Consider the following 26290-nt stretch of genomic DNA (forward strand, 5'->3'; position numbering starts at 1 on the left):
GCTAAAATGACACTGAAACATAAATGTTGAAAAATTGGAATAATTTTCTTCAGTCTTTAGCTCCAAAAATTAGTATGGCATGATAAATGAAATAATTCTGTACTGTAAGAAAAACATGATTATTTGAAATACTTTCATCTTCTGTAGTTATTGGTCTCATTAAGCAGCTTAAGGAAATCAATATTTCATCTTGACTACAACCGTTTGTAAATCCAGAAGTCGGATTTGGAATGTTAACAGATTTTGGTTTAATTCTGTTTACTTTAAAGTAAATTTGTGTTTTAGCTAGCGAATTTCTGACTCAGCTTTGATGTCAGCTTTGTTACACAGACTGATTGCAGGTAGATCTCAAGCCATTCACTGTAACATTTTAAAGATGTTACTGTTTATTGTTAATGATATTTTTACAGTTTCTTTGAAATTGTTCATAGTCTCATCTGAAGAAGTATAAGAATGTTAATAATTAGAATTGTCAGCTCAATCAGCACTTAGGGAAATGTGTGTTATCATGCAGTCTAAGGGCCTAATGAAATATATGATATTTTTTCCCAAAGATACTCAGCAGAAGATAAATGAGGCTGGTTTACTCATTATGTGTGTTTGCAATCCTTCTAGAAACTCTAATCTAGTAATGGGGTATTTTAGGGGAATGTTCTGTTAGAGTGTATTCTTGCTCTCCTTGCAGCTCTGAAAGCAGACAGCTTTGTTCTTTGAACTGCTGTTCTTTTCCTGAAAGAACTCAGTGGGGTGCTCCAGCACTGTTTCATCTTTCACTTCCTGAGGATTCAGTAGTAAAGTACTGAGTTGCTTCTTGTGTCAAAAGCTGCTTATTGCATCCAGTGTCTTACCACAATCCTGCCCCTTGGGGAGAGGGAGTTTTGTTCTAGTATTATTTGTAATATGGCTGAGTTTTCTCTCATCTGATCAGAAAGTTAGGCTCAATTTCCCCTCAACTGCTGTGAACTGAAAAGTGAAATTTTATAATAAAATTACTCCTGAACATTTTGGTATTGAGAAACTGAATTCATGTTAATCTCCAGTGCATACTCAGGTAGAACTTGTGTTTTTGAAACTCAGGAAGAAGCTGGGGCAAATGGTTCTACAGTCTGTTGGATACTGGTGATTTTTAGAGATCCAGCTCAGGAAAAAAATTGGGAAAGCAGAAAAAGAAATGTTTAATTAAATTTTCTGTAAAATTATTTGATCTGAGAGCTGCTGAAACCATACACATATCTTACAATATTCTTTTTTCCGTGCAAACAATTTCATTTGCCTAGAAACAAGTAAGAATTGAGGGGGAAGTGCACAATTAGAGATGAGAGGAGGAGGCTCACCAGCAATCTGTGCTAACATGTGGTGTGTATTATGGAAAAAGTTGATGAAATCTCAACTAGAATGTGGTCTGTGTCTTGACTTACATTCCCTTCTCTTCTAGAAACAGTTTCTAATATAGAAAGGTCAAATTCTGCCCTCAGATGTCTCTCAGCAGTGCCCCTGAGACACAAGAGAAACATGCTTAAAATCTGGGGTGATAAATGTATAATACAAGTTATTCTTAAGCCATAGTAGTTACTTGTCCCTGCAGTTAGTCTTATAATCTCAGTGATTAGTAAAACCTTTTAAGATTGCTCAAATGTAAAAGGCATACTATTGTAACTGAGTTTAATCCTACCAAAAGCCACTTTTTCTTTACAAAATCCCTCTTTACCTTTTTTTTTTTTTTTTTAATTAGAGACAGTAATGAAAGGCTGGAGGCTGATGCTTAAAGTATTTCTGGCTATAGAGAACCAATGATAGTCACCCAATGGGTAACAGTGTGCTAATGTTATAATGTTTCATAATCTTCATCTGCAAACTGGGAGAAGGAAAATTATTTGCATAGATTTGAGGAAGAATGATGGTTGATATGGAAGCATTTTCCTAGATTTTTTTATTAATTTAATATTATTTGGCAAATATAGCTGTTCTTCTGTTTGTTTTGGTTGACCTTTAGCCTATTTACTTCAAGAATGAGCTGGAAACATCTAGAGCCAATCATACTTTTAAGGTGGATTTGTGAATTTGTTTTCTCATACATTTTTTTTCAATCACATTTTAAAGATGTTTCTTTTAAAATGTCCCTCACAGGGCACAATATAAATATTTGTATTACTGCTCAAAGAAAATTGTAGAGGTGTCATTGTGTTTGTACAATCCTGTTGAAACAACAGGCACATGCTCACTTTGAGATTTCAGATTGTGTGGATTTACAAACGTTTGCCTCACACCTACATAATTCACATGAATTATGGAGGAGCTTGCATGGTTTTCACTGTTCCATAGAGAAGTGCATGGAATATTTAAACCAGGAGCTTTATATATTGTAAGGTCCTAATCTTTCCAAAGAGGTATCATTGATAAGAAATGATAGATTTCAGTGGAGACAGAGCCTTACTGGGAAGATTACCATCAGCTCTCTGCTTTCCTTAGCTCCTTGTGGTGTTAGTCCAAAGCCTGACAAGTCTCCATTCCTAAGCAGCCCGGGATTCCTAAGTGGTGATATCATCAGTGAGAGAAGATAAAGATCGACTGAACTAATGTGCTGAGGCTAGTAACAATGTGGCAGAAGTTAAAATTTAAACAGCTTTCATTCTTCTTTGTTTGATTTTTCACACTGCAAACTAAATTATTCCCTTATCTGATTGAAAAACTTCAGCGTGGTGGTGGTGTCTGCCTCATTTTTTTTCAACTTGAAAGAACGTTAAATGCCTAAATCTTTCTACATCAAGAGGAACTAATTACAGATACCTTGAAGTTGATCTTTTATGTGTTCAGATCTTTATAGCTGAATTGAGCTGGAAAAGCATACTTTAAAGGCAGCAAAATTATTGTGTAAGGTGTAGTGGTTACCAGCAAGACATAGAAGTGAAAAGTAAATTGAGACTTGTCTTAAAACTCCTACTCCTTTTGAAAATTTCAGTCATGATGTTCTTATCTCTTTTTACCATTTAGCTTCTATCATATGCTAATATCTGGTGGTACAGGTAGGTATATACTTAATTTATTATTTTTATCTTCTAGGGCAAGTCAGAGAAGGGACTCAAGGAAGAACCTTTGTAAATCTCATATTTCACCACCTCTGTAATAATTCTCCCTGAACCATCATTTGGTCTACTTTTAAAAGCACAAACCACCAACCTCTGAAGGTCTTAGTTACCATTGTCTCACAGGCTTTTTTTAAGGCTTAATTTTTGAGTGATTTTTCTAAGACCTTTCAAGTAGCTTATTGATACACATCTGAGATCTGTGATCTCAAATAGAGAACAAATTTCAGTGGTCTGGACAATAACTAACTTTGAGATTTATGTATCATCATACTTAGTGGAATTCTTCCATTGATGACATGTGGTACTTTGGAATTAGTTCTGTTACCTCTTCCTCTAAAATTATTCAGCAAACACATTAGCAGTTACTTAGTAATCGCGTTGCACAAAAAGAGTATCCAAGAATCTTTATAGATTTTTTCCAACATTCGTTCATAAGAATTTTTTAATTAAATAGATTCAACATGACTGGACACAGCTTTCTGCTAGCTCACACACTTCAGCAATTAAAACACTCAGGTTGTAAGCCTAACAGATTTTCATGAAAACTGACAGTTTTTTATTTTGAGTGTATTACTGGTACCAGACTTATATTTCATGTATTTTTGCCTTCAAATGTGAAACAGAAGAGCAAAAAGCTTCAATTTTTCTTTATGACAGTAAAAGTACAGGAACGTGTTAAGAGAAGAGTGAGTCTATCTGAAGTAAGATTTGGTAACTTTATTTCTCTGGTTCACATTACACTGTGCAAAGAAGCTGTTCACCTCCCATTCTAAATCATTTTCATTTTACCAGCTGGAGAAGATCAGAATAAAATGGACCCATCCCTTTTCTCAGTCCCTGGTGGTGGTGATGATCCAGCATTTGTTTTTCATTCAAACCACATGTTGAATAAGTGAAAAAGAGGAAATACATGCTGGTCATAGGTCAGGTGCAACACAGAGTTTATACAGATTTATTTTCTTTGTAGCATCTGCAATCCTGCATTTAAAGCCATTGAATGTTGTTCTGCTTCCAGTTATTTTGAGGCAGGTTTTCTTATATAATGACATTTTGGGTTTTGGATTACCCTGCTGGCCAGGCATCCAGCTTGCAGAGCTGGAGGAACAGCCTGATTCTGCAGCTGAATCTGCAGCAGAACTCAAACTCCAGACCTCAAACTCTTGCATGATCTCATAGGGTGGAAGCTGACCCTCTTTGTTTCTGGACTCAAATGAAGAAAGCTAAGCCAAAAAAATTTTAAAAAAACCTGGTAAAGTATTAGGGTGATAGTGGGGAGTTGGGGTGAAGAACTTCTCAGGCATGTAGGAGAGAATTAGTAGGAAGGAGCACAAATATCCTGCAGTCTACAATGGGAATTTGATTTTTAAGCAGATACAGATTATGAGCTGAAGGTTTCAGTTTTCTCATGGCATTACAAGTTACATGCTCATTTAATTTATACTCCATTAGAACTGCAAAGCTCGTTGCTTATGATTGAAGGAGCATCAGGAAAAGTGATTGTATAAATTGATATCAGCTTTATTTGTTGTCTTTATTATTCACACACTTCTAGTTGTGTTTTAATAGCTTTGACTAAATTATGAATGATGTGCGGTTGGTTAGGAATTTGAAGGCAATAATTTCACATTCTCTTAAATGTGCCAGCCAGCCAAAACTCAGTATGCATTTACAGCAGCTATTTTGCAGATTTATAGCTAATATTTTTTTCTATATTTTCTCTTATCACTACCATTTAATCTGACTTTTCTTCAACTTGTCAGTATTATAATGTATAATAGAATGAGAATTAATAGCTTACAATGGGATGAATTCATTTTTTGCAAGAATCAAGTTGGACAAAAAGTGAATCCTAAATGGGCATGAGGGGGTGGGAAGAAAAAAAAAAGCATTCTTCACAATAATAATAATGAAGCACTGGAGGAGAGGCTGTGCAGTCTCTACTGTGAGAAGTGTTTAAACCTTGAGAAGAAGGTCCTGGGCAACTCTATCTAATTGTGAAGTTTGCCCTGCTTTTGCCTGGATGTTGCACTGGATGACCATTGCTGGCCTCGTGCAATCTAAATTTTTCTAAATTTAAACCACCAGAATTAAATCTGAGCTGTATAAAGGCTTGGACATATTAGAAGGGAAAAAATTCCTCATGTCCTTTCTGTTCTTCAGAGCTATAAACATGCCTTTTAAAATACTGAGGGAATGCAGTGGGAACTGTGAGACTAAATATCAAGTGTCACACCAGAGACTTAAGAAGCCAGTTTATGGACAAGTATCTTAACAGATACTTTATATGAACAGTGAGGAATTCTTGAATCCTCCTTTTGTAATTAGAATGATTTCACCTTTTATTAACTTGATGGTCAAGTTTTTAGTATCATTTAATATGACAGTTGGTAATATTTTTTTGTTTTTTGCCTTGTGTTTTTTTTCCAATTTCTATTAGGGATAGGAGGCCTGCAAGATTTTGTGCTGAAGTCTGCAACACTGTCAACATCACCTGCCTGTCCACCATTTACACCTCTCAACTTTGAAGCTACCCCGATTGTGCGAGTAGCAGTTGAACCCAAACATCCAAGTAAGCTTCAGAAGGGATGGGGATGGTAACACCAGCTCAGTGTGGCTGCAGTGCAGCTTCCAGCCCTCAGTGATTTGGCTAGTTTATGAGCTAGCCACTGAATCAGAGACTTGCCCAATATAAAATAAACCCTCAGGTTGCCTGGAGGGCAGCGTGGGTTGTTCCAGCTGCCTCGCTCCTGTCTCAGTAGGTGAGGGCACACAGGAGAAGTTCTTGTGCCCTTTTGTGACAGATTTGTTCACAAGTCAGACACTGCATGGGTTAACAGTTCAGTGTTCTTTACTGTGAAGGTGAGCAGATCTGTGGGTTGTGTCTGCTGCCCTTCTTTAATGGGTGTCAGCAAGCTTGTAGTACTGCTTCTTGGTGCCCCCATCCCACTTCCTCCAAACAGAGTGGGATACCTCTGGCTTTATTTGAATTTCAGCCCAATTTCCATCTGTTGTTGTAGCATTGGTAGAACCAAAATAACTGGCTTTATGTTCAGTTGCAAAATACTCTGACACTGAGATTACATGTTTTTTTAGAGAGCCATTGGACAGCTTGGCAGCTCTTTGTTTCATGCGTTTGAGTAACAGATAATCATATATTGTACATCCTACATTTGTTAAAGCAGTTTTGAAAGTATTGGAAATTACTGGTTCTGCAGATTGTAGTTTAAGTTCAAAATATTAAAGGAATGTAGTTCTAGAACTACTGACCAGTTTGGGGGTAATTTTTGTTCCTTAAGAAATGAAGCTGGTTCATTGTTACACCATTACTTAGTTTCTCCTCCTCAGTAGCTTCTGAGTTTATGATCTGAACTAAATTTTTAGGGGGCCTGAAAGTGGTTAAATGTGCAGAAGTCTCCTGAAAATTCACTGTTGCTTGCAATAACAGGAAGACAAGCAAAATGTGGCCAATGCACTTGCCCAGAGAGCTGTGTGTAGTCTTGAGGTGGCCTTCACATGTTCTTACATGTGTGCATTGCACTGCCACATCAGACCTGCTTCAAAACTACATCTGCTTATGTTGAAAAATGACTCATAAAAATTATTTCTCAATGTACATTTTACAAAATTACTACATGTCTTCACGCTCATGTCAAAATCTTCCTTTATGATTGCCATAAGCTTCAAAAGAAAAAAAGTACTCATCATTCCATGAGCTTAAATGCAGAGACAAAGTTAAAAGTCTGTGTTCAACTCTGTTGGCCATGTGAAATAACACTGCGGTTTTTCCACTTTTCATTTGTTTTGTTGTTTTTCATGGATATTTTTTTGTTACACCCTTACAAGCTGAGCAATAAACAATATCATATTTCTTTTAATAGTCTCCAAGTGAATGACAACTTTAATGTCACTCTTCCTTCTGAATATGAATATACATTCCTGGAAACCCCTGGGGTATTCTCTACTGCCTGTGTAAAATAAAAAAAGAATTCCTAATTAATTTCTTTAAATTGTGTTCATTATGAAAGGCTGCTGACATGGGGTGTTTATGCATAGCTTTGATGTAATCTAGCCAAATTTGACTCAGCTGTGCTTGTTCATTCTCCATTAACTTTAAGACAGCTCATTTTAAACACCTTCATTTTAAGGACAGCTGTGATTTGTTTCACTGAAAAGCTCTCACATTCCTGATTTTTCCTCTTTTCAGATTTTAATTACTTTAAAGCTTTCTAGTGGCTTACAGCTACTTTAAAATCCTTCCTGTGCTTTATTTGCAGTTATGCCTTCTAAGTAATCTATATGGAATGCTTTTACTTTTATTTTAGTAAAGTTAATATTTTTTTATTTGGAGCATTTTAAGCATTAGCAGTTTAGAAGTTGCTACACTTAGTTATATAAGATTGCAAGGAAATGAAGTTATTTACTGAAAGATGACTTTAAAAAGTTGTCATAGATAAGAAAGGTTATAATTTGATAATTTGTGAAAATGAGGAGTGAAGTCTTGAATTTTTTAATCACTTAATTTTGATAAAATTCAGGGGTTTTATTGGGTGTGAGCTGTTCATGAGCTGTATCTGAAGTTAACTGTGTATAGGAAGCAACATAGCACAGTCGTAGTCAATAGGTGACCTGTTCTACTGAACCTGCTGTAAAGCTGTGTAAACAAAAAATGTGCAATCCATTGAAGTGTGGTGTTATATGGTTATATTTGTGTGATGTGAATTTTGTCATCAGTACGTAAATTGTTGGTGACAAATGCTGAGTGCAGCTTATGTTTTCAGTTGGTGCTCTCAAACCTCGCTGCTCTGTGTGACTCATAAGCAGAAAATTGCCCACTGAAAGTTTTTGTGTATTCCTAAAATACCCATTTGTGTTCAAGCTACCATAAAAATGAGTGTTACTATTTCTCAGTTTAAGTCTATCCTATTTTGAGTATTCCTTTCCCAGTATTCCTTTGTTAATAATACCCTGTTTTGCCAGGTGATATGCCTCAGCTGGTCAGAGGGATGAAACTTTTAAACCAAGCTGATCCATGTGTGCAGGTTTTAATCCAGGAGACAGGAGAACATGTGCTGGTGACAGCAGGAGAAGTTCATCTTCAGCGCTGCTTGGATGACCTGAAAGAAAGGTTAGAGGGGCAAGGAGGAAGAAATATTTTTAGTTCAGTAGGTGTCTGTTGTATTTCTCTGTCAGATGGATATCTTTGATTTATATTCTGGTAAAACAGAGTTTTATCCACAAACAGTTTTTACCATTGAGTCATAAATGTACCTTTTTGTAGCTATAAAATTTATCTGTAGTTTGGCAGAGGCCACTAGTTCATTACTTCTATACATCTAACACAGACTTGGGGCATTTTCTACAAATTACGAAATGCAGTACTTTCAAAAGTCTAATTAAGAATGTAATGTGGCTTTTGTACAAAATAAAAACTGAGGGACTCATGTCTGAACTCAAAAAAATCATAAAGCACCAAGACCAAAATTGTATGTGCACACTCTATCCTGTGCCTTTTCTCACTGATTTTTTTTTCAAAGGTTAATCTGTTCTCATTCATGAGTAGTATTTTTTTTGCAAGCACACATGCATATATTTAGTATCCTCTAATGTTTCTTCAAATGGCAGAAGAACAGATGTCTGTAACAATCCCTTCCTGTAACTTCATTTACTAAAGCATTTCTGATATTTCTGCCACATACATTTACTGGCATTTTCTTCGTAAACCAAAGAGCAAACCTGATGAGTGGTTGAATGTTTATCTTACTGCACCCATACTCATTTTAGTTAATATCAGAGAAATGTAGTTTCTTATGAAAATGAGACTGGATCACTTGTAAAACTGGATGTATGTTTTAATGGTTATTCTCATTATGACTTACTGCAATGTATTTTTACTGCTTCTAAAAAATTATTATTTTTTATTGATACATGTTGCTCAAATGTAATGTCTTTGAGCAAAACTGGTTGTGCCTGTCTTCAGCTGCAGTTTGCATAGCAGGATTTTATTATTGGCAATGGTCCAAATCTGAAAAAAAGAAAGTTAAAATAATACTCCATGACAGGATAATAGGATTACAGTGAGCAGCTAGTAGGACTTACTTAGATTCATTTATGTACATTTTCATCCCTAAACTTGTGTTTAAGGTACATGATTTTGGAGTTTTTTATGAGTTGTCATCTAATTTGTCTTTTGTTAAGAGAATGGTAGCCTGTCAAAAGTGACCATTTTGCACCCCTGTGCCTGTGGCATTGTGAGCAGAAACAAGAAACACCTGGAGGCACAGATGAGCTGGGCTCTCACCATTGTCCTGCCTGACTGTGGTTCATGATTTCTCAGTTGGGTACCAGCTCCCAAAAGGAGTTGGGAGCAGGTGTGCTCACTATGGAGCTCATGCTCCTTCTAAATCTCTCAGGATTTGGCACATTTTAGTTGCCATCCCTCACACATCAGCTCGTGGTGAAGCCTTGAGAGGCTACCTAGAACAGAGGCTAGACAGAGTAAAGAAATGAAATAGGTATTTATTAAAAAAGCCTTCAGAGGACACACCTTGGACACTACAATAGCCTGGCGAGGACTACACCCAAGATGGACTCTGAGTTAAGAGTTTTCACACTTTTGTAAGTTTTGGTCCATTTCCATATTGGGGTTAATTATCGAATTGTAGCTTCAGATTATGAAGTCCCATCCTCCCAGATTGCTCTCCTCAATTCACTGTTGTTTACACTTTTTGGGCCTGAAGCTGCAGTGGTGTCCTTGGTTCTGGGGCTGGGAAAGGATTTTGTCTAACTAAACTGAAGAGAACTTGCTCACGCTTTATATGAAGTTCAGAGTTATATATGAATGCAGTACAGCATCTGGAAAATATGAAAGCCAAAACTTAAGGCATCAGTGGGACAAGAATTGTCCCTTCCTTCTCTCCCCATTTTGCAGAAGAAAAGCTCCAGAATGGGATTCTTGTCTTGCTCCATTCCTCATGGATTCTGTGCTAATTCTGACAGTGGTAAACTGGCACTACTTAACTATTAAAATGTGGAAAGGAGAAATTATGCTCTGAACTGTGCCCTTTGTTTCTGTATAAATGTTTAACGTGTTCTGAGTGCACATAATATGGAAATAGTGAACTAGGGATCAAGACAGCATATAATAACGTTAAAATGTGACCCACAAGTTTTTCCTCCAAAATATTGGCAAAGGTCATTCAAAATGCTTGAGTCACACTTGAAGTAAGAGAGCAGGATACTGATGTTGGCATCTACCACAATTGCATCAACTGGGTCTTGCAGATTTGATGCTTTTGGACATGTTACAGCAGTTGGGGAGGTTCTGCTGAATTCAAACTACATTGCATTGTCAAGATTTTATTCAGACTTTTTCAAAGGCGCATATTTAATTTTAGCTTTCCCACTGTGTATTTAGAAAATTATGTTCAAGTGACACTTATTGTCAGAGATGTGGAGAGACATGGAAACAACTAAAAGATTAGTCATCTGTGTTCATCTAAATCATTAAATATGGATGTTCTGCCTGATTTCACCAAATTTATATTTTTTTGTTCCCAATTAGTTATTTTTGAATAGAGTAAGAAATTAGACCTTGTAACTTTCAACATTTTATTTTCTGCATTGTACAATAGAAATTTTTAGACATTTCTTTCCCAGAAGCATTGCAAATACTAAGCATGAGGGGATTAAGTTACCCTTTTCAGAATGAGAAACAAAGAGAATTAAGGTAATGGTGACATATGGGTGGGTTTGTGTTTGGTTTTTTGGTATAATGCAAATTCTGGAAAGAACTGCAAAAGGGATAATTCTCCTCGTTCTGACTCCCATGGAAATAAATCTTACAATTGTATTTGCTTTTCTTCTGCAACTTTTTTTATCACTGCCAAAATTTACTGGAACATAGGAAATTTTGGTTAGTCCTTCTGCTGTCATTTAATGATCCTGCTCAGAGCTCATGGATGTTAAGGAGGATACACAGCACTGATCTTTGAGTCTGTCACATAATAATAATTTCTCCTTTTTTCTTGCTGTCATTCACAACATTTGACATACCTAAAATCACCTGACTTTAAAGCATCACTTTATAGCATTAAGCTTTTATAATTGTGATTATCAGACAAAGCTCTGTTAGGCTTTCTCAGTGCTTCATCTTCTTTGGGCATCTCCCTGTGTGAGCAGTTGTACTTACGCCAAGTGTCCATCTCTGTCTGAGCAGTGTGGCCAACAGCAGGGATAGGAGGAGTAAAACTGGAGTAACTGTGATGCTTTCCCAGGCTTCTGTCATTTTCAGTCCAGGGCCCTTTGTGGTTTGGTTGTCAGTTAATCCTGGTCAGCCTTTCCCATACCCCATGTGGTTTTGTAGGTCTCTGTTGCACCCTTGGAACATCTGAAGGCTTCTTGTCCTTGAGTTCCTTTGATCATCTTTATTCCCAGTTTTTTTCTAGTTCTGTTTCGTTTGAGGGCAGAGAACAGCACATACTTTCCAAGATGTGGGTGAACCAGTGATTTATGCAGAGGCATAGCAATGCTTTTGCTTTTATTTTCTTGAGTTCCTTTCCAAATATTTCTGAAGACATAAAAGGCAGTGCTTCTTTTTTGAAGTACATAAAATTTGAGTTTGAAATGCATTACCTAGTAATCTATGTTGCAATCATATTTCTTCATGAACATCTGTTCCGTGTTAAGGCTGTTGCCCTACCTCCCACCCCCAAGTTTAAAACTATTTTAAGATTTTAAACTAATTCTTAACTTTGTTTTGCAGGTTTGCAAAGGTGCAGATCAGTGTGTCTGCTCCTATTATACCCTTCAGAGAGACCATAACAAGACCTCCCAAAGTTGACATGGTGAACGAAGAAATAGGAAAACAGCAGAAAGTTGCTGTCATACACCAAACAAAAGAAGACCAAAATAAAATTCCTGAAGGAATTCAGGTTGATTCAGATGGGCTTGTTACAATTAATACTCCAAATAAACAAGCTACTCTGAGTGTGAGAGCAATGCCACTCCCTGAGGAGGTGACTCGACTTCTTGAAGAAAACAGTGACTTAATTCGAACTATGGAACAGCTCAACACATCTCTGAATGAAGAGAAAAAAACACATGAGATAAATCAGAAGACTCTTGATAGAATCAAAGAATTCAAACAAAAGTTGGAGAAAAATCTTCAGGGAAGAAAGTGGAGAAATGCAGTTGATCAGATCTGGTCATTTGGACCACGGAAGTGTGGGCCTAATATTTTGTTACATAATTTTGGGGGCTATAAAAGATCTGTGTGGCAGTGCCTTGGGAATTCTGTGAAAGAAGTAGGTAAATACAGAGACTTTGACAACAGCATAGTGAGTGGATTTCAGCTGGCTACACTTTCAGGTCCCATGTGTGAAGAGCCTCTCATGGGTGTTTGTTTTTCAGTGGAAAAATGGGAATTAAGTAAAGCTGGAGATAGTCTGTCAAATAGTAGGCAGGATTCAGGGGAATTTGATACCACAGAACATCAGCAAAATGAAGATAATACTCTAGAAAGCAGTTGCAGTGGTGAAGGTCCCAGTGCAAATGAACACCAGGACAGGAACCAAAGTGGCACAGACTCACCTGAGAAAGTGAATAAGCACAAAGGAGAATTACCACTTGCAGATTGTTATGGCCCTTTCACTGGACAGCTGATTGCCACCATGAAGGAAGCCTGTCGTTATGCTCTGCAGGCAAAGCCACAGAGACTCATGGCAGCAATGTACACCTGTGAAATCATGGCTACTGCAGAAGTTTTAGGTAAGACTGGCAAAAGAAACCTTTGCCAAGAATTTCCCATCTGATTTCTAAGGTGAGACTGAATCAGAAGGTATAACTTCATTGAAGGTTTTGTCAGGAGTCTTTTATAGTTCTCCAGTAGATTCTCCAATGGCTTTGTAATGCCTGTAATATTTACACTATTCTGAATGAGAATTCAGCATTCTTCTTGCTTGTCTGAACCATAGACATAAAGAACAATGCTGCACCTTTGTGAAATGCAAGATACAAAATGTTGCCTTTCTATAGAGTTTCTGTAAGGTCAGCTTTGGTAGCCATGAATATCAGCACTGTGCCTCATAATTAAGCATAAATTCCATGAAGAGAAGGGAAACCTCTCCTGTTTATTAAGGGAGTGCAAGATCTTAGCAAATGCCATATCAAGATATTTTAATACAGTAATGCAAAAATAAAATCAGGAAAAGGAATATTAAATTATTGTTGCAGTCCAGCTGGTAAATTTGTATTTTTAAGTAGCATCTGTATCCTTCTGGTATGCAAGTTTCTCAACCCAGTGCATGCCAAATGGTGTCACTGATATTACCTTTCCACTTACACCTACTTAAACTTGTTTTTATGACCTACTTGTGACACCACTTAACTGTATTTGTTCCTGGAGTGTTCCATGGGAGTTGCTTGCATGCTGATTCTGATCCAAAGCACTGAGATTTTCTTTAAAATGAACTTCCAATGTATTTAAGCTATCAGCAGTTTTACTTTGACTGTACTAATCATGGCACAAGTTGCAGCATATCCCACATACAATAATTAAATATTTGGTTACTTGTAAAAAAATGTCAGCTGTTGTGCACACAGTCATACTGATAGCAGTCCAAAGACCAAAAATTACAGTTTTTGTAATGAAGATAAATGCCTTTGAGTGAGCAACTGTTTTGTGCAGATGCATGATCCTGCTCTTTGCTGGAGGTACCCTGTAGTAGCCCTGGCAAAGGATGTGCTGCCATGGGTTTACAGGCAGATTACCCTAAACATCCCATACTATGGCAGGGAACTTTGGCATTTCAGACACTTTCCTAATATGTAAGATAACTAACAGCTGTCAGAACTGAACTGTGTATTGTTCCTGTTCCAGAAGCACTTTGGCACATTGCTTCTGAGTCTCTATATCAAGCTATAAGCAAGGTACCAATTTTTAAACCTCAGAAACACTGTATAAATTGCTATTTTCCAAACTACTCAATACCCAAAAGGCATGATTGTTTACACTGAAGTAATAAACATGCATTGGCTCATCTATTGTGCCATAAACCCAAATGGAAACATGGCTTTTTAATGCATGTATATATATATATATTTAATGAGTGCAATTTAGGACTCAGACATGCAAACAAATTAGTACAGTCTAATGAATGTGAATTGTGTTGTAATAGACATGGACATGCACTTAGTTCATTACAAATTCATGGGTTTAATATTTCTTGTGGAAACTTCAACTAATAAATTGCATCCTCATTAGGAGGAGTGAAAAGCAGGCCTTCAATGCAGCCAGGCTTGGCAGTTGACATGTGTCAAACCACTGCCTTTTGTATCTTTGTTCTTTCCTTTGGCATTCCATACATTGATACCTTGGAAATTTTAATATATCTCCATATTGGCCTGCTTCTTTCTGAGGTGGTAGCTTCTGCAAAAGTGAAGTCTTCTGTATTCTCAGAATATAAAACTTTTTCCATCAAACAATCAATAAATCAAACTGAAGCTGAGGTGAGGAGCAGAGAGGGGGGACACTGTTTTTAAGTGCTTTTCTTGTGCTTACTATCTTGATCAACACAAGTTAGTGTTTTTGTCTGTAAGTTACTTTCAAAAACATGATACCTACTATGAAGTCAAACATGGGCATTTTCACAGCTACTTTCATGACATGCATGCAGTATTTCAATAGATTGAATATAAACTTGGGAAAGAAAATTGAAATTATCCATGACTAACTTAAGACTGAATTTATTAACAAACCCGTTGAACTCATTAAACTTAATAAACATGTAGTATTTCAGATAAACTATTTTTTGTGGTTGGAATAGCTCTGCACTATCTGAGGCAAGTACCATGTAGGGATATGGTCATCCAAGCAAATTTCTACCAGTAGCTTAGATACAATTCCTGAAACACAACAATACTTCTCAGTAATGATTCTCAAATATTTGATTATAAGAAAAAATGCAAGTTAGGCACATAATCTAGCAAAGTGCCTTTTAAAAATGAAATGGACATAGATGTATTCATCCAGCAGTAACAATGTATTAGATGTTACTCAGATGGTTTTGCACATTGTATAGCAGAATATGTTGTTTGAATTTAGTGTGTCTATTTAATTGACTTACAAAAAAAGAGTTTTAGCCAAAAAAAAATTAGGTGTTTTACTTAAAGCTGAGCCTTCCTGAGCAAACATTGCTGTATTTCTGTTCATGGTGTATTCAGGACATGAATATGTTGGTGAGCTGATGAGAGTTGTGTCTCTGCAGGTCGTGTGTATGCTGTGCTGTCCAAAAGGGAAGGCAGAGTGCTGCAGGAGGAGATGAAGGAGGGCACGGATGTGTTTATTATTAAGGCTGTCCTGCCAGTAGCAGAAAGCTTTGGCTTTGCTGATGAAATCAGGAAGAGAACCAGTGGCCTGGCCAGTCCACAGCTGGTGTTCAGCCACTGGGAGGTAAAAATATCTATTCATTCCATCTGTTTTGGTGATCTATTTCCTGTAGATGTGGCAGACTGGAATAATAAGCAGAAAAGGTTAAGTTTTGGTCAAGACATTGATTAATTCCTTTTTGAAATGAGGAAAAAAGCCTTATATTATTTCTTTTTGTACATATGCTGTTCAGAAATGTATTTATATTTTGTTTAGATGGTCTTTTTATTTCAATAGCAAGTAAGTCTTTCATAAATGAAACTGTTTCTTTATAGATATGTTTTCCTGTATTTATGTGCCCTTTTTCATGAGTTCTCTGGTAAACTTGTTTGGGGTATGGGAAAAAAACCAAAACCACAAAACAGCCCCAACCTACCACTAACAGAAAATAAATGTATCAGCAAATCTAATGGACATGAAAGTTAACCTCTTAAGGTCTAGCAGGCACCTTCCATATTCCAAGCCAACATAAATTTTCACGCTTAAAAGACAAACCGAATAGATTTTATTCTCTCAAAATTAAGTCTGTTGATAGTAAGTAGTGGTGCCCTCAAAGTCATTTCTTTTTGGGTATCTCTGTCACTTAAAGAAATGAAGAGTTGAATGTGAAGGTGTAAATCAAGTGGGAGAACTGCTGAGGAGTGTCATCAGCTGAAAGTGTAGTTTATTTCTATGATGTGGAAAGTAGATATTCAGGGGGAAAAATAAAAGGCTGTAAATCAGAGCTCCTTGTTCAAGACAAACACACCTTCATTGTCAGGCTCCTCAGAAGACTCCACTGAAGAAGCTAAAAATGGTTTCAAGGGCAAAAGTCAGTGGGTATAAACTTTTCACCTTAAATTTTTAAAATAACTTCAAAGTCTAGGTTTTTCTGGGTTTGGTTGAGGGTGTTTGTTGGTTCTGGTCAAGCCTTTATTTGGTGTTAGAGAACAACAGAATCTTTTGTAAATGGATGAAAAAAATCTTTCTTTGTTTGATCCTTGATTTATTTTGTCACCTCAAATGTCAAGTCTCTGAGTACAACCAACTGTAGATTTTGAGGTCAGTGACACTCAGTTACCAGCTGAGTATGGGCTGCTTACCAGTGTTTCTCTGAAGTATGTGCTGCCTTTTCACATGGTGTGGATCCTGCATCCACAGCTGAGTTGTCCCCCTATCTGTAAAATACTCCACTGACTGTATTTCTTTGTTAGTAACTATGGTAACTGTGTCAGAAATTTTATGTGGATGATAATGGAAAACTGCAAACTGGCCACGTGCTAGCAAAAGAGTTGGGAAGAGTACTTGAAACAGTCCACTTGGAAAAGCACATTATGTCTTGCTTGGCAGTGGTGCCTTACTGGTGTTAGTGAATGCAGGCACCAAGGTCTTGGCTCTCCTCCTTTATATTGATTTATTTAGTCTTCTTGTGACTAAGTCCACCTTCACATAGAACCACAAAAGGAAAAACAGCTGCACAGAATGCAGAAAGGAAAAAAAAGACCCTTCACACATGGTGTACACACACAACAAAATAGATCAGCTGCATCTTTTAAGTATAGAGGTTCTGCTTACAGCCAGTTACAGATCAGGTAACCTCAAACCAGTGAGTGTACAGTAATCTTGTCAGTTCTGGATGGTGTCCTCTGAAGTGCAGCTGGTGAGGTTTTGTGGCTTTAGTGGTCTTCTGTGTGAACCTCTGACATCAGTGCCCTGGAGGAATATCAGCCAGTAGGATTCAATTCCAGCTAACCATTGTTCTGTGCCAGCTTCTTTAGGGTTTGTAGCTCCTGTGCTCCAGCACTAAGCAAAAACATGAACCCTGTGGCTCTCAGACTTCCCCTTCTATCCCCAAGCCTTGGTGGGTGCATTCACTCTCAGATGTTAGGAATTTCACATTAAAAAATATTCACAAATGATAATAGATATTCTCAGGAGAGAGGGATTTGAACAACTGGCAACATATTCTAAACTGACCTCTGAGAGAGATTATTATTGCAGCTAGTATGTAAAATGCATTGGTAGTAGGAAAATTACTGTGTAAGCAGTCACCTTTCCACCTGGGGAATCTGTCAGTGGGGGAGGATTGGGCTTTTTGTCTCCATGAAAGCCATGCTCACATATTTTTGTGATAAAATAAGCCTTTTACTAAGCTACTGGTAGTGTTATCTCTGTGCAGTGATGGCAGAAGGAGTGCATGTTGCTCTCACACCATCAAGACAATTTCTCAATAAATACAATTTTCAGAATCTCTAGTGTTAACATGACAGAGAAACCATGAGAAATTATTTGTATCTCAGCTCTTGTTTCTTCCTTTCTTTGAATTCTGTACAAAGTTGCATCAGGTGTTGGGCATGACTTTATCACTTTACTGATGAATTATGGTATATGTATCTACATGATAAACTCCAGCATTTTATTTGAATTCTTACTATTTAATGCATCATTGTTTAAGATAGTATGATGTGAACTTTGTGTAATCTTAAGCTGGTTTTTCCTTAGTGTTAAAACTGTGTTACTGAGAGTGTGGCTGCTGCTTTGATTGCACACTCTCCAAACCCTTCCGTGGCATTCTGAATGAACTCTGTGGTGCTGCTGTTTTCTCAGTGTGCTCAGCTCATTAGCTGAGTACCTGGGACATGTATTTGTCACACAAATTCCTTCTAAAGTGTTGTTAACCCCATTTTACACAAAGGGGAATAGACAGTATGGAGGATTTTTAAACTTCCAAACACTGTCCCATGGAAATCACATGCATAGAGTATGTTTAAAGAATTGAGGTTTGAGTTCACTCTTTTAATATATTTCCTTCCCATGATTTGTAGACTCTGAATACAGAAAAGTCAGTGATAGATCCTACATTTAAATGAAGCCATTTTGGTCTTTGTGGAAATGATACTGCCATTTTTTTAAAAAATATTCAGTTAATGAATGGATTTTGTGTAGTTGGGATTGCTCCAGCCCCAAGTGATGGAGCAATACATGTATCGAGGTCTGTCTTGTCAGATACTCCTTTTTTATGAATTTCTTCTGGCATGCCTATGCAATTTATTCCTGCCTGTAAAGGACAGCACCAAGGAACCATTAATGGGAGCTTTCAGTTTAGTCCCAGTTTAAAAAAACTAATGTTTAAAGTTAGGCAAATGTTAGGTGTGTTGGGTTTACTTGGCAGCACTTTCTTAGATTTCAGTATAAACTTTCTTATTTAATTGTTAGTTTGAAATATTTAACTTTGGGATAATTATGAGCTAGTTGTATTTTTTTAAACTTTGGATTAATAATAACCTTCAGTTAATAAGTATGTTTTTGTTTAAGCCTGTTACTTTTGTTCTCAATTCTTTGCAGTTAAATCTTTTACTCAGTCATGAAATTTTATCTTAATCATAGGGTTTTGAACAAGAAGGTATTTGTGATTGCAGAATCCTTAGAATAATGGAACTCTCATCCCATTTGGGAAATCTGTGTTAAAAGCAAGAAGAAATAATGCATGTGGCTCTATTCAGATGCTGATTGAATTTTCAGCAAGAATTGTCAAACACATCTACTAGTTGTAAAGTTGTAAAATGTATAGTATTTCTGTTAAATCACATCTTTTCAACTGTGTGAATATTAACTATTAAAGATGCTTTTCTTCCTGAGGGGGCATGAGCGAACTGTAAACACATTTAATCAGAATTCTTTGTCATTGTCCCTTCTAAGTAGAAAAGTGCCTAGAACATGCCTCAGGGCTCTGGAGAAAGGTAAGAGAAGGGCTGTGTGTAATAATTGCCACGAATATGAGACTTCTGAATGTGGAAGTTTTATATTCTGAATTTTAATTCATGCCTTTTGAATTGTAAGTCATTTTACAGCTCAGAAGATGGGGCTTAATATAGAAGTTGCTGGATGAGATTGAGATTGTTAGGCTTGCATTAAACAGGAAGCAGGCTGAGGTAATGAGAGAGAATCTATTCTAGGTTTGAACTGTAATTTTACATACATTATTTTACCAGTGACAGTTTGGGCACATAAATGAATTCGAGGAGTAACCTGGAACCTTTCAAATATAAAAACCTCATTGTTTTGGCAGGAACATCTGAAGCTAATTGAAACAGTAAATAAGAGTGCTAGGGGTGTGGCTTTAATTCTCTTTCTCAATACATGTTTCTTAAGTAATAGGAAAAAATGCAGCAGTAGAGCCACACATCTCCTTTTTTTATTTCCAGTCACCAAATTCCCATTAACAGCTCCTGGCTGAAGTCAAGAGTAAAGTTTAGCTGTCACTGTTTTGAGACACAAACAAGGATGATGCTGCTGAGCCAAAATAAACTTGTATGAGTTTATTTTATAGCTTACTGTGTAAATGTTCATTATTTCAATATTTCTTGGAAGAGGAGTTCTTGTATCTAACCAGGCATTTTCAGGCCTTGGCAGCCCCCATTATATTGTGAGTGGAAGCTCTGAATTATGGGATAGTTTTGGATGCTTCTTTTATTTGCAGGGCATCCACACAGCCAGTACACTCGTGTAGGGTATTCTCTGTTCTGGAAGCACAGTGCCAGTACCCAAGTACTTGAATTTGCATTGTGCTCAGTGCAGAACCACTTGTGCAGCATTACCCAGCATGTTACATATGGTTTTCTTGAAAAACAGTTGATAACTGTTCACATACACCTCTGTATTCTTTGTTTCTCAGGGCTACTTGAGACATATCAGACATGCATATCAGCCGTACCTTTCTCAGTTGCATAGTCTGTGTCTATTTCATTGTCATTGCTAGGTGGTGGACACCACTTGAACTGTAAATGCTCCTGAAATACCTTTCTGCCATCAAATTTTCAAAGGTAGAAAGGCTTCTGATCCACTGGAGCCCATGTCATCTTTGAAATTGTGCATAAGAGATGACTTTTTTTTGACACAAGAAAGAACTTCTGGCATAATATTTTTCCTGGCTTGCTGATGGCTGCTGTGCCCAGTCATACTGAATTTAGTGTTTCTTGAGATTTCTTACTGAGCAGTTCACAAAGGCCATAATATTGCTTGGACTTCAAATCTCAGTCAGACAGTGTAAGATTGCTCTTTCTATTCATGGCCCAGCATTTTCCACATTGATGATATTTGGCTCAAAAGAAATTTTCTGTCTTCATCAGACAGTAAGGAGCAGTAGGGGAAATGCTACCAGGAGCATGGCTGTGTTCCCAAATCTGCCTGACCTTTTGGATGAACTAGGCTGATCCCTTCTGTTTGCTTCTGGTGCTTCTCTCAACCTTGTTTTGCATAATTAGGCTGCCTTAGGCAGAAACTGTTTCTTACCATCATTTTGTGAAATACACTAGACAATGGGACCAGGATCACTATTGGAGCCATCTGGGTGACACTGAAATGCAAATAATAAATCATCCTCAAATTAAGCCTTAAAATTCCAAGTCCTCTTGAATTGCAAGTGGTCTGCTCTAACTCATGTCTCACTGAAAAGCTTTATTAGCCTACATAATCATTTGCAGGATTAGTACACACTCAATCGTTTATCAGTATTGACATAGTATGCTCACAGTATTTCTATTTTTATTGATTATTATTACAGGTATTCAGATTATGTCTCTCACAGAGATACAAGCATTTATAGCTTGAATAGTTAATGTGTTGTTGTTAAGCTGAAAGAGAGTGACATCTGTTTTGCCTGTGCTACTCTGCATGCTCTTACTAAACAAGTCTTAGGAGACTTCATTGTTTGGGTGTGTTGGTTTGAATAGTTGTTATATTTAATGAAACATCTTGCTTTAGAATGGTTTCTTCTTCTAAAGAACACTCTTTGCTTGTAATATTTGAAGTAATCTGTTCACTTCTTTTGAGATACCTAATCCCAGCTGACTACATTATAAATAGTTTTATTTATACCTAGAGTGGGTTCTGCAGTGAGTGATGGGACACACTTCATGTATTTGACTGGGAGTTTTTATTTTTCTTTTAAGCATAATGGAATTCTACAGGTGTGCTTATAGTCATACTTGAAACAAATTATATCATTCAAGATTTCTAGAAAATAAATCAATGGAGATTAATTTAAAATGTTCCTTAATTTCAATGCTCCTTTAATAGGAACATTTCCATCACTTAGGCATTGTGTTTGCAATAACAGATTTAAGAACTGTATCAGCTGCTGTGCACTGATTCATTTTCCTGTGTTGCATTTTATATGGGCTCATTTTGAGAAAATGCTTGTTTTCTAATAGAATAAATGCTGGTCCAGTGATCCACTGCATGGATCTTGATTTATAGTTTACTTTTAAAAATAAATGTCAGAAGAGCCTTGCAGGTGTGTAGAAATACTCAGTTGTGTTAAGGAGGAAGCACTTTGTTGTGTACACTCGGAGGAGTAATTGTGGATGTGCTGGGCTGTTTGCAGTTAAGGCTGATATTGTCCCTGTCAGAGAATTCTGATGTTGAGTAATAAATAAGCACAGGCCACTGGCTAGTTCATGCTCTTAAAAATAAAATTTCCCAAATCCTAGAAAAATTCCTGGAGAAAAGGTGTGCTGAATTTTCCACTTACCAAGTCTATGGTGGTATTTGTAAATGTACTTTATCATAATGCTAACAATACCATAATGTCATTGGTTTTTCTTATTCCTAATGTTAGTGCCTCTTGACGTCTTCTGTCTCTTAAACTTGGGGCATAATATTTGGCTGTGATAATTTTATTTTCCTCCCTGCTCAGTGGTTCCCAGACACACAATACACTGGCAGAGAGAGAGAGGCAGACCTCTGATAGAAGGTTGACTGAATTGCTTCAGTCTCTTAAAGATTTTTCATCTCTGCAAAGCATATAATTTTGAACGTCCAGTTCTCTTTTGATTGAAGGTTTTGTTGAGGAATTTAGCTTTTTGTAACAGTGTTGTCAACATGCTGTCACATTTCTGATTTTAAGGGGAGTCTTAGCTATATGTTGTAGTTTTGTACTGAAAAAGTAGAATATGGAAACATTTAAATAATTTTAAGTTAGAAGTGGCATGCAACATAGAATAAATAATGTTTCTGGGTGTCTGTTCTGCTTTGAGCCTGGGGATTTTTCAGGATCCAAAGTAAATGCTCTCTGTGAAATTACTATACCGTATTCCAGAAGGAATTGTCCATTTAGAATCTAATTCATCACTGAGGGCTTCATCCAGACAAAAACTCAATTCCTGTTACAAATTCCAGAACCATCCCTGTGTGGTTCCCATGAATACAAACAATAGCTCAGGACCTAAAAAGCTTCTTAGCTCTGATTCCAGGAAACCCAGACCCACCATTCTGACAGTTCCCATTGTAAGGAAATTGATGACAATGCTTTGGGACTGTTCTCCTTTTGCATGCTTGCACTGTATTAACAGAGCAGGGGAATGATGGATTCCACCTGCTGTGAACATTTGCCTTGATGCATTAATGTGATATGAATAAAGAGAAACAGTCTGGTTTGTGCCTTTGCCTTCACTCACAGAATCAGAATTTTCAAAAAAGGAAAACTTTCTACTTTTTTGTTTGGGTCACTGAGTCAGTAACACCCCTCTGTGTCATAACAGGATTACAGTGACTTCTTAAAGATGATGGCCTAGGTTCCTCTTTCTCTTTGCTTACCATGGCATGGCAACACATCTGCTGATTATTTAATCTTTTATAGTGTATCTGCACCATTTAGGTAGGTGTGTAGTCCTCTAGCAGAAATTTTCTGATGTCACCAGATCTTGCTCTAGAAGCAGTGTGTAGTGGCTGAATTATTTAGACAGGTTGAAAAGCCAAGCTACTCCTGAGGTAGTTCTTTGAAACCTAATTAACCTCTTTACTGCACTGCTCTGCATCATGTAGCAGTACAAGGTTCACTCAGGATTCTGTAACCTTGGGCTGAAATAGCTTTACCCTTGCTGGCTAATAAATACTGAATAGTACATTTAAACCTGCTGTTATGTTGACTTCCCTTAGACCTGTTGAAGCATAAAGAATTCTTGTCAGTGGAAGAAATAACCAGTGCAAAACTTCAGTAGGGCAAGTCTTTCATAAATTATTGAAAGAGCCAGTCTGTCAAACCTGGGGTTTTTCTTAAACATCCATCACTACAGTATCTAAATATTTACAGGTAGATTAGATCTGTAAGTTCAATTTTGTATACTTTTGGACTCCTCTGTTACATTCATTCTTCAAGAACTGCTGTTTCACAGCTTCTCTCTGGGCATAATTTCTGGGTGTTACATTTCTTGCCAATTAAAAAAAGGCATCAAAGGGCATAGTAACAGTCTTTAACTTAGAGGTTTGTAGCTGTAGAACCTCCTTCAGTAGTACAGTCTGAAGCAAATCAATTGAGCATCAATCACCTTTTTTCTTCATGTATTCTTAGACTTGGAGTTTTTTGTTTGTTCAGCTCTTTAGGCAGATCATTAAAGGGGAAGTCCCTTGTAGCTTTACATCATTAAGGTGTTCAGGATGAGCACAAGTCAGCATGCAATCTTCACTGCCCTTTGTATTTTTAGGGCATAAACTAATGGTGAAACTTTCAAACTCTTACAGAGGGGGGACCATTCTTTTTTTTATAGATGTAAGCTGTCAAGGAATTACCTCTAAGGTTGTATGCATTGGTTAGAAGGCCCTGTGCAAAACATCAGAGTGGGTATGACTCAAGCAGATTCTTCTGTGGTTAGACAGTCCTTACGTTTATGGTGAAAAATAAACACAGAAAAATTTGGAAAGCTGACTTTCAGACTGTTTATTTCTGAGCTCTACTTGCTTTTGGTTTTCAGCCAGACAAGCCTGTGCATAGTCATTTCCCATGTAAATAATTGAGATTGGCTGTCACTTTCAGCACGAGTAATACCCACTTAATTTAGTCTGTGCATGTGCTTAACTGTGGCAAACTAGAACTGTTTCTGTTGGTTTAGCTTTACATCCCATTTTTGCAAGATTGAACCTACAGTATTGCCTAATACAAATTAGGCTGCCATAGTCACTCTCCTAACTCCCCATAAAGTGTAATTTGTGTGGTTGTCTTGGGAGTTATTTAATGTGAGGTATTAAATTAGGACTCCACAATTGTTGATTTTTCTGGGGAAAATCATCCATCTTCAGTCATCATTTTTTAATTCCTCTTCTTGTTTGTTTGTGTAACCTGAGCTTTAGGTTATTTTGCTTAGGTTGAAGTACCAAATGGCAATTGAAAGGATTTGTCAGAAGAAAAAGTTTGCAACAGTAGAAAAGGCTCATAGCATTAAGCTAAAATTGGTAATTTAGGAAAATTTGTTCTCTCCTTGTCAGTTATTAGTGCTAGTGCTAATATTTCAGAAATTATTATACAGTATGTGCTCAGTTGTTACAACTATTGTGGTTCTTTCAGTAACTAATACTTGTCTGGACTGCTTTTTCCATGAGGGTTTTGTTTAAGAAATGAGTACATTATTACCTTTGGGTTTTTTTAGAAAAAATATATTATCTGTAACTGCCTGTTGTGAGGAAATCTACAATCAAGAAAAATTAGTATTTTTGAAATCTGCAATAGAACCTGTGTAACATTATATGGTCAATTCCATCCCTTCCCAATGTTCATATTTAGGATTCTCTGTAATACCCTCTATGGTAGTCCCACAAGTGTGGGGTATATAGGATGAACTGGAAAAAAAGGCTTGTCCAGTTATTGTCTGATCATGTTAGATCTAAATCTGTTCTAGAGGAGGGCTACAAAGCTGCAAGAGCAGCTCTGCTAAATATTTTAGAGCCAGAAACAGTGATTTTTAAACCATCTGTCCAACTCAGGATTGGGATTGGAAAACATAGGGCACAGAAATCAGTAGAAATCTTCAGTTCTGATAAATTCTGATATAATAGTTGTGTGATAATATTCTAAATAAGGAGTTCTCTCTTGAAAGTTGAGAATTTTCTGAACATTATGTAGCACTGTTTGCTGATGGGCAGTTGAAATTGCTTTTAGAAAGACTTGTGCAGATAATTGCGGCTGAATTTGAAAAGTTATTGTGGATTTCTTAGGGCGAGAGCTGCAGAGTGTGTGTTAACTCTTGTTCTCTGCTTCCATAGCTAATTGCAGCCTTTCCAGACAGCTTGATCTGCTCTACTTTGGTTTCCCTAGTCCAGCAGTTGATTACTTGAAATGTGCTAATAAACTTTTGTACTACTTGACTCTTTTTTGTTTGTTTCCTTTTGTAGATCATTTCCAGTGACCCGTTCTGGGTGCCCACGACTGAGGAGGAATATTTGCACTTTGGGGAGAAGGCAGACTCGGAGAACCAGGCCCGCAAGTACATGAATGCAGTGAGAAAGAGGAAGGGGCTCTATGTGGAAGAAAAAATCGTGGAGCACGCTGAGAAGCAAAGAACTCTGAGCAGAAATAAGTAGCTGTGTCTGCCTCCTTTCTCTCCTGACACAGCTAAGTGTGGGTGGAGTGTTTTATATGCAGCAGATGCAAAATTTCATCTGGACTTTGTTCTTTGATACCATTTTTCTTACATGCTTTGTCTGTGGCTTATGTTTTAATAAACTTAAGCCTTTCCAAGTTTTGTACAGAGAAAATAGTTTATTTATTGAAATAAAATAGAAGTGTATTCACTGCAATTGGTCTCAATTTTTAAAATTTAATGCCCTGTTGAACATTGTGTCCCAAGGATTAGGAACTCCCAATTCAATTTGTTCTTTTCTGATTTGTCACATGTAGTTGCAGTAAGAGCTGGTTAACTAGCTTCTTGCAAATAAACCATGCACTGAATTTAGCTCTTTAATGGATTTGACTGTTTTTTAAATTAATTTCTGTAATGTATTTGTTTCTTACCCATACCTTTCATAGTTA

At 37.0% G+C, this 26290-nt stretch overlaps 1 protein-coding gene across 1 annotated transcript in view; it reads left to right on the plus strand.

The window, feature by feature from the left end:
* The window catches only part of EFL1 (elongation factor like GTPase 1), a 62987-nt gene extending 36932 nt beyond the window's left edge, over positions 1-26055 (plus strand). The window contains exons 16-20 of the mRNA XM_058033666.1: positions 5524-5655; positions 8064-8211; positions 11848-12851; positions 15350-15534; positions 25654-26055. Of these exons, the coding sequence (XP_057889649.1) occupies positions 5524-5655; positions 8064-8211; positions 11848-12851; positions 15350-15534; positions 25654-25842 (1658 nt within the window). The 3' untranslated portion in view covers positions 25843-26055. The remainder of the gene's footprint in view (positions 1-5523; positions 5656-8063; positions 8212-11847; positions 12852-15349; positions 15535-25653) is intronic.
* Positions 26056-26290: the final 235 nt, after the last annotated feature.

This window comes from Melospiza georgiana, chromosome 13 (genome assembly GCF_028018845.1).
Source record: "Melospiza georgiana isolate bMelGeo1 chromosome 13, bMelGeo1.pri, whole genome shotgun sequence".
NCBI classification, from domain to species: domain Eukaryota; kingdom Metazoa; phylum Chordata; class Aves; order Passeriformes; family Passerellidae; genus Melospiza; species Melospiza georgiana.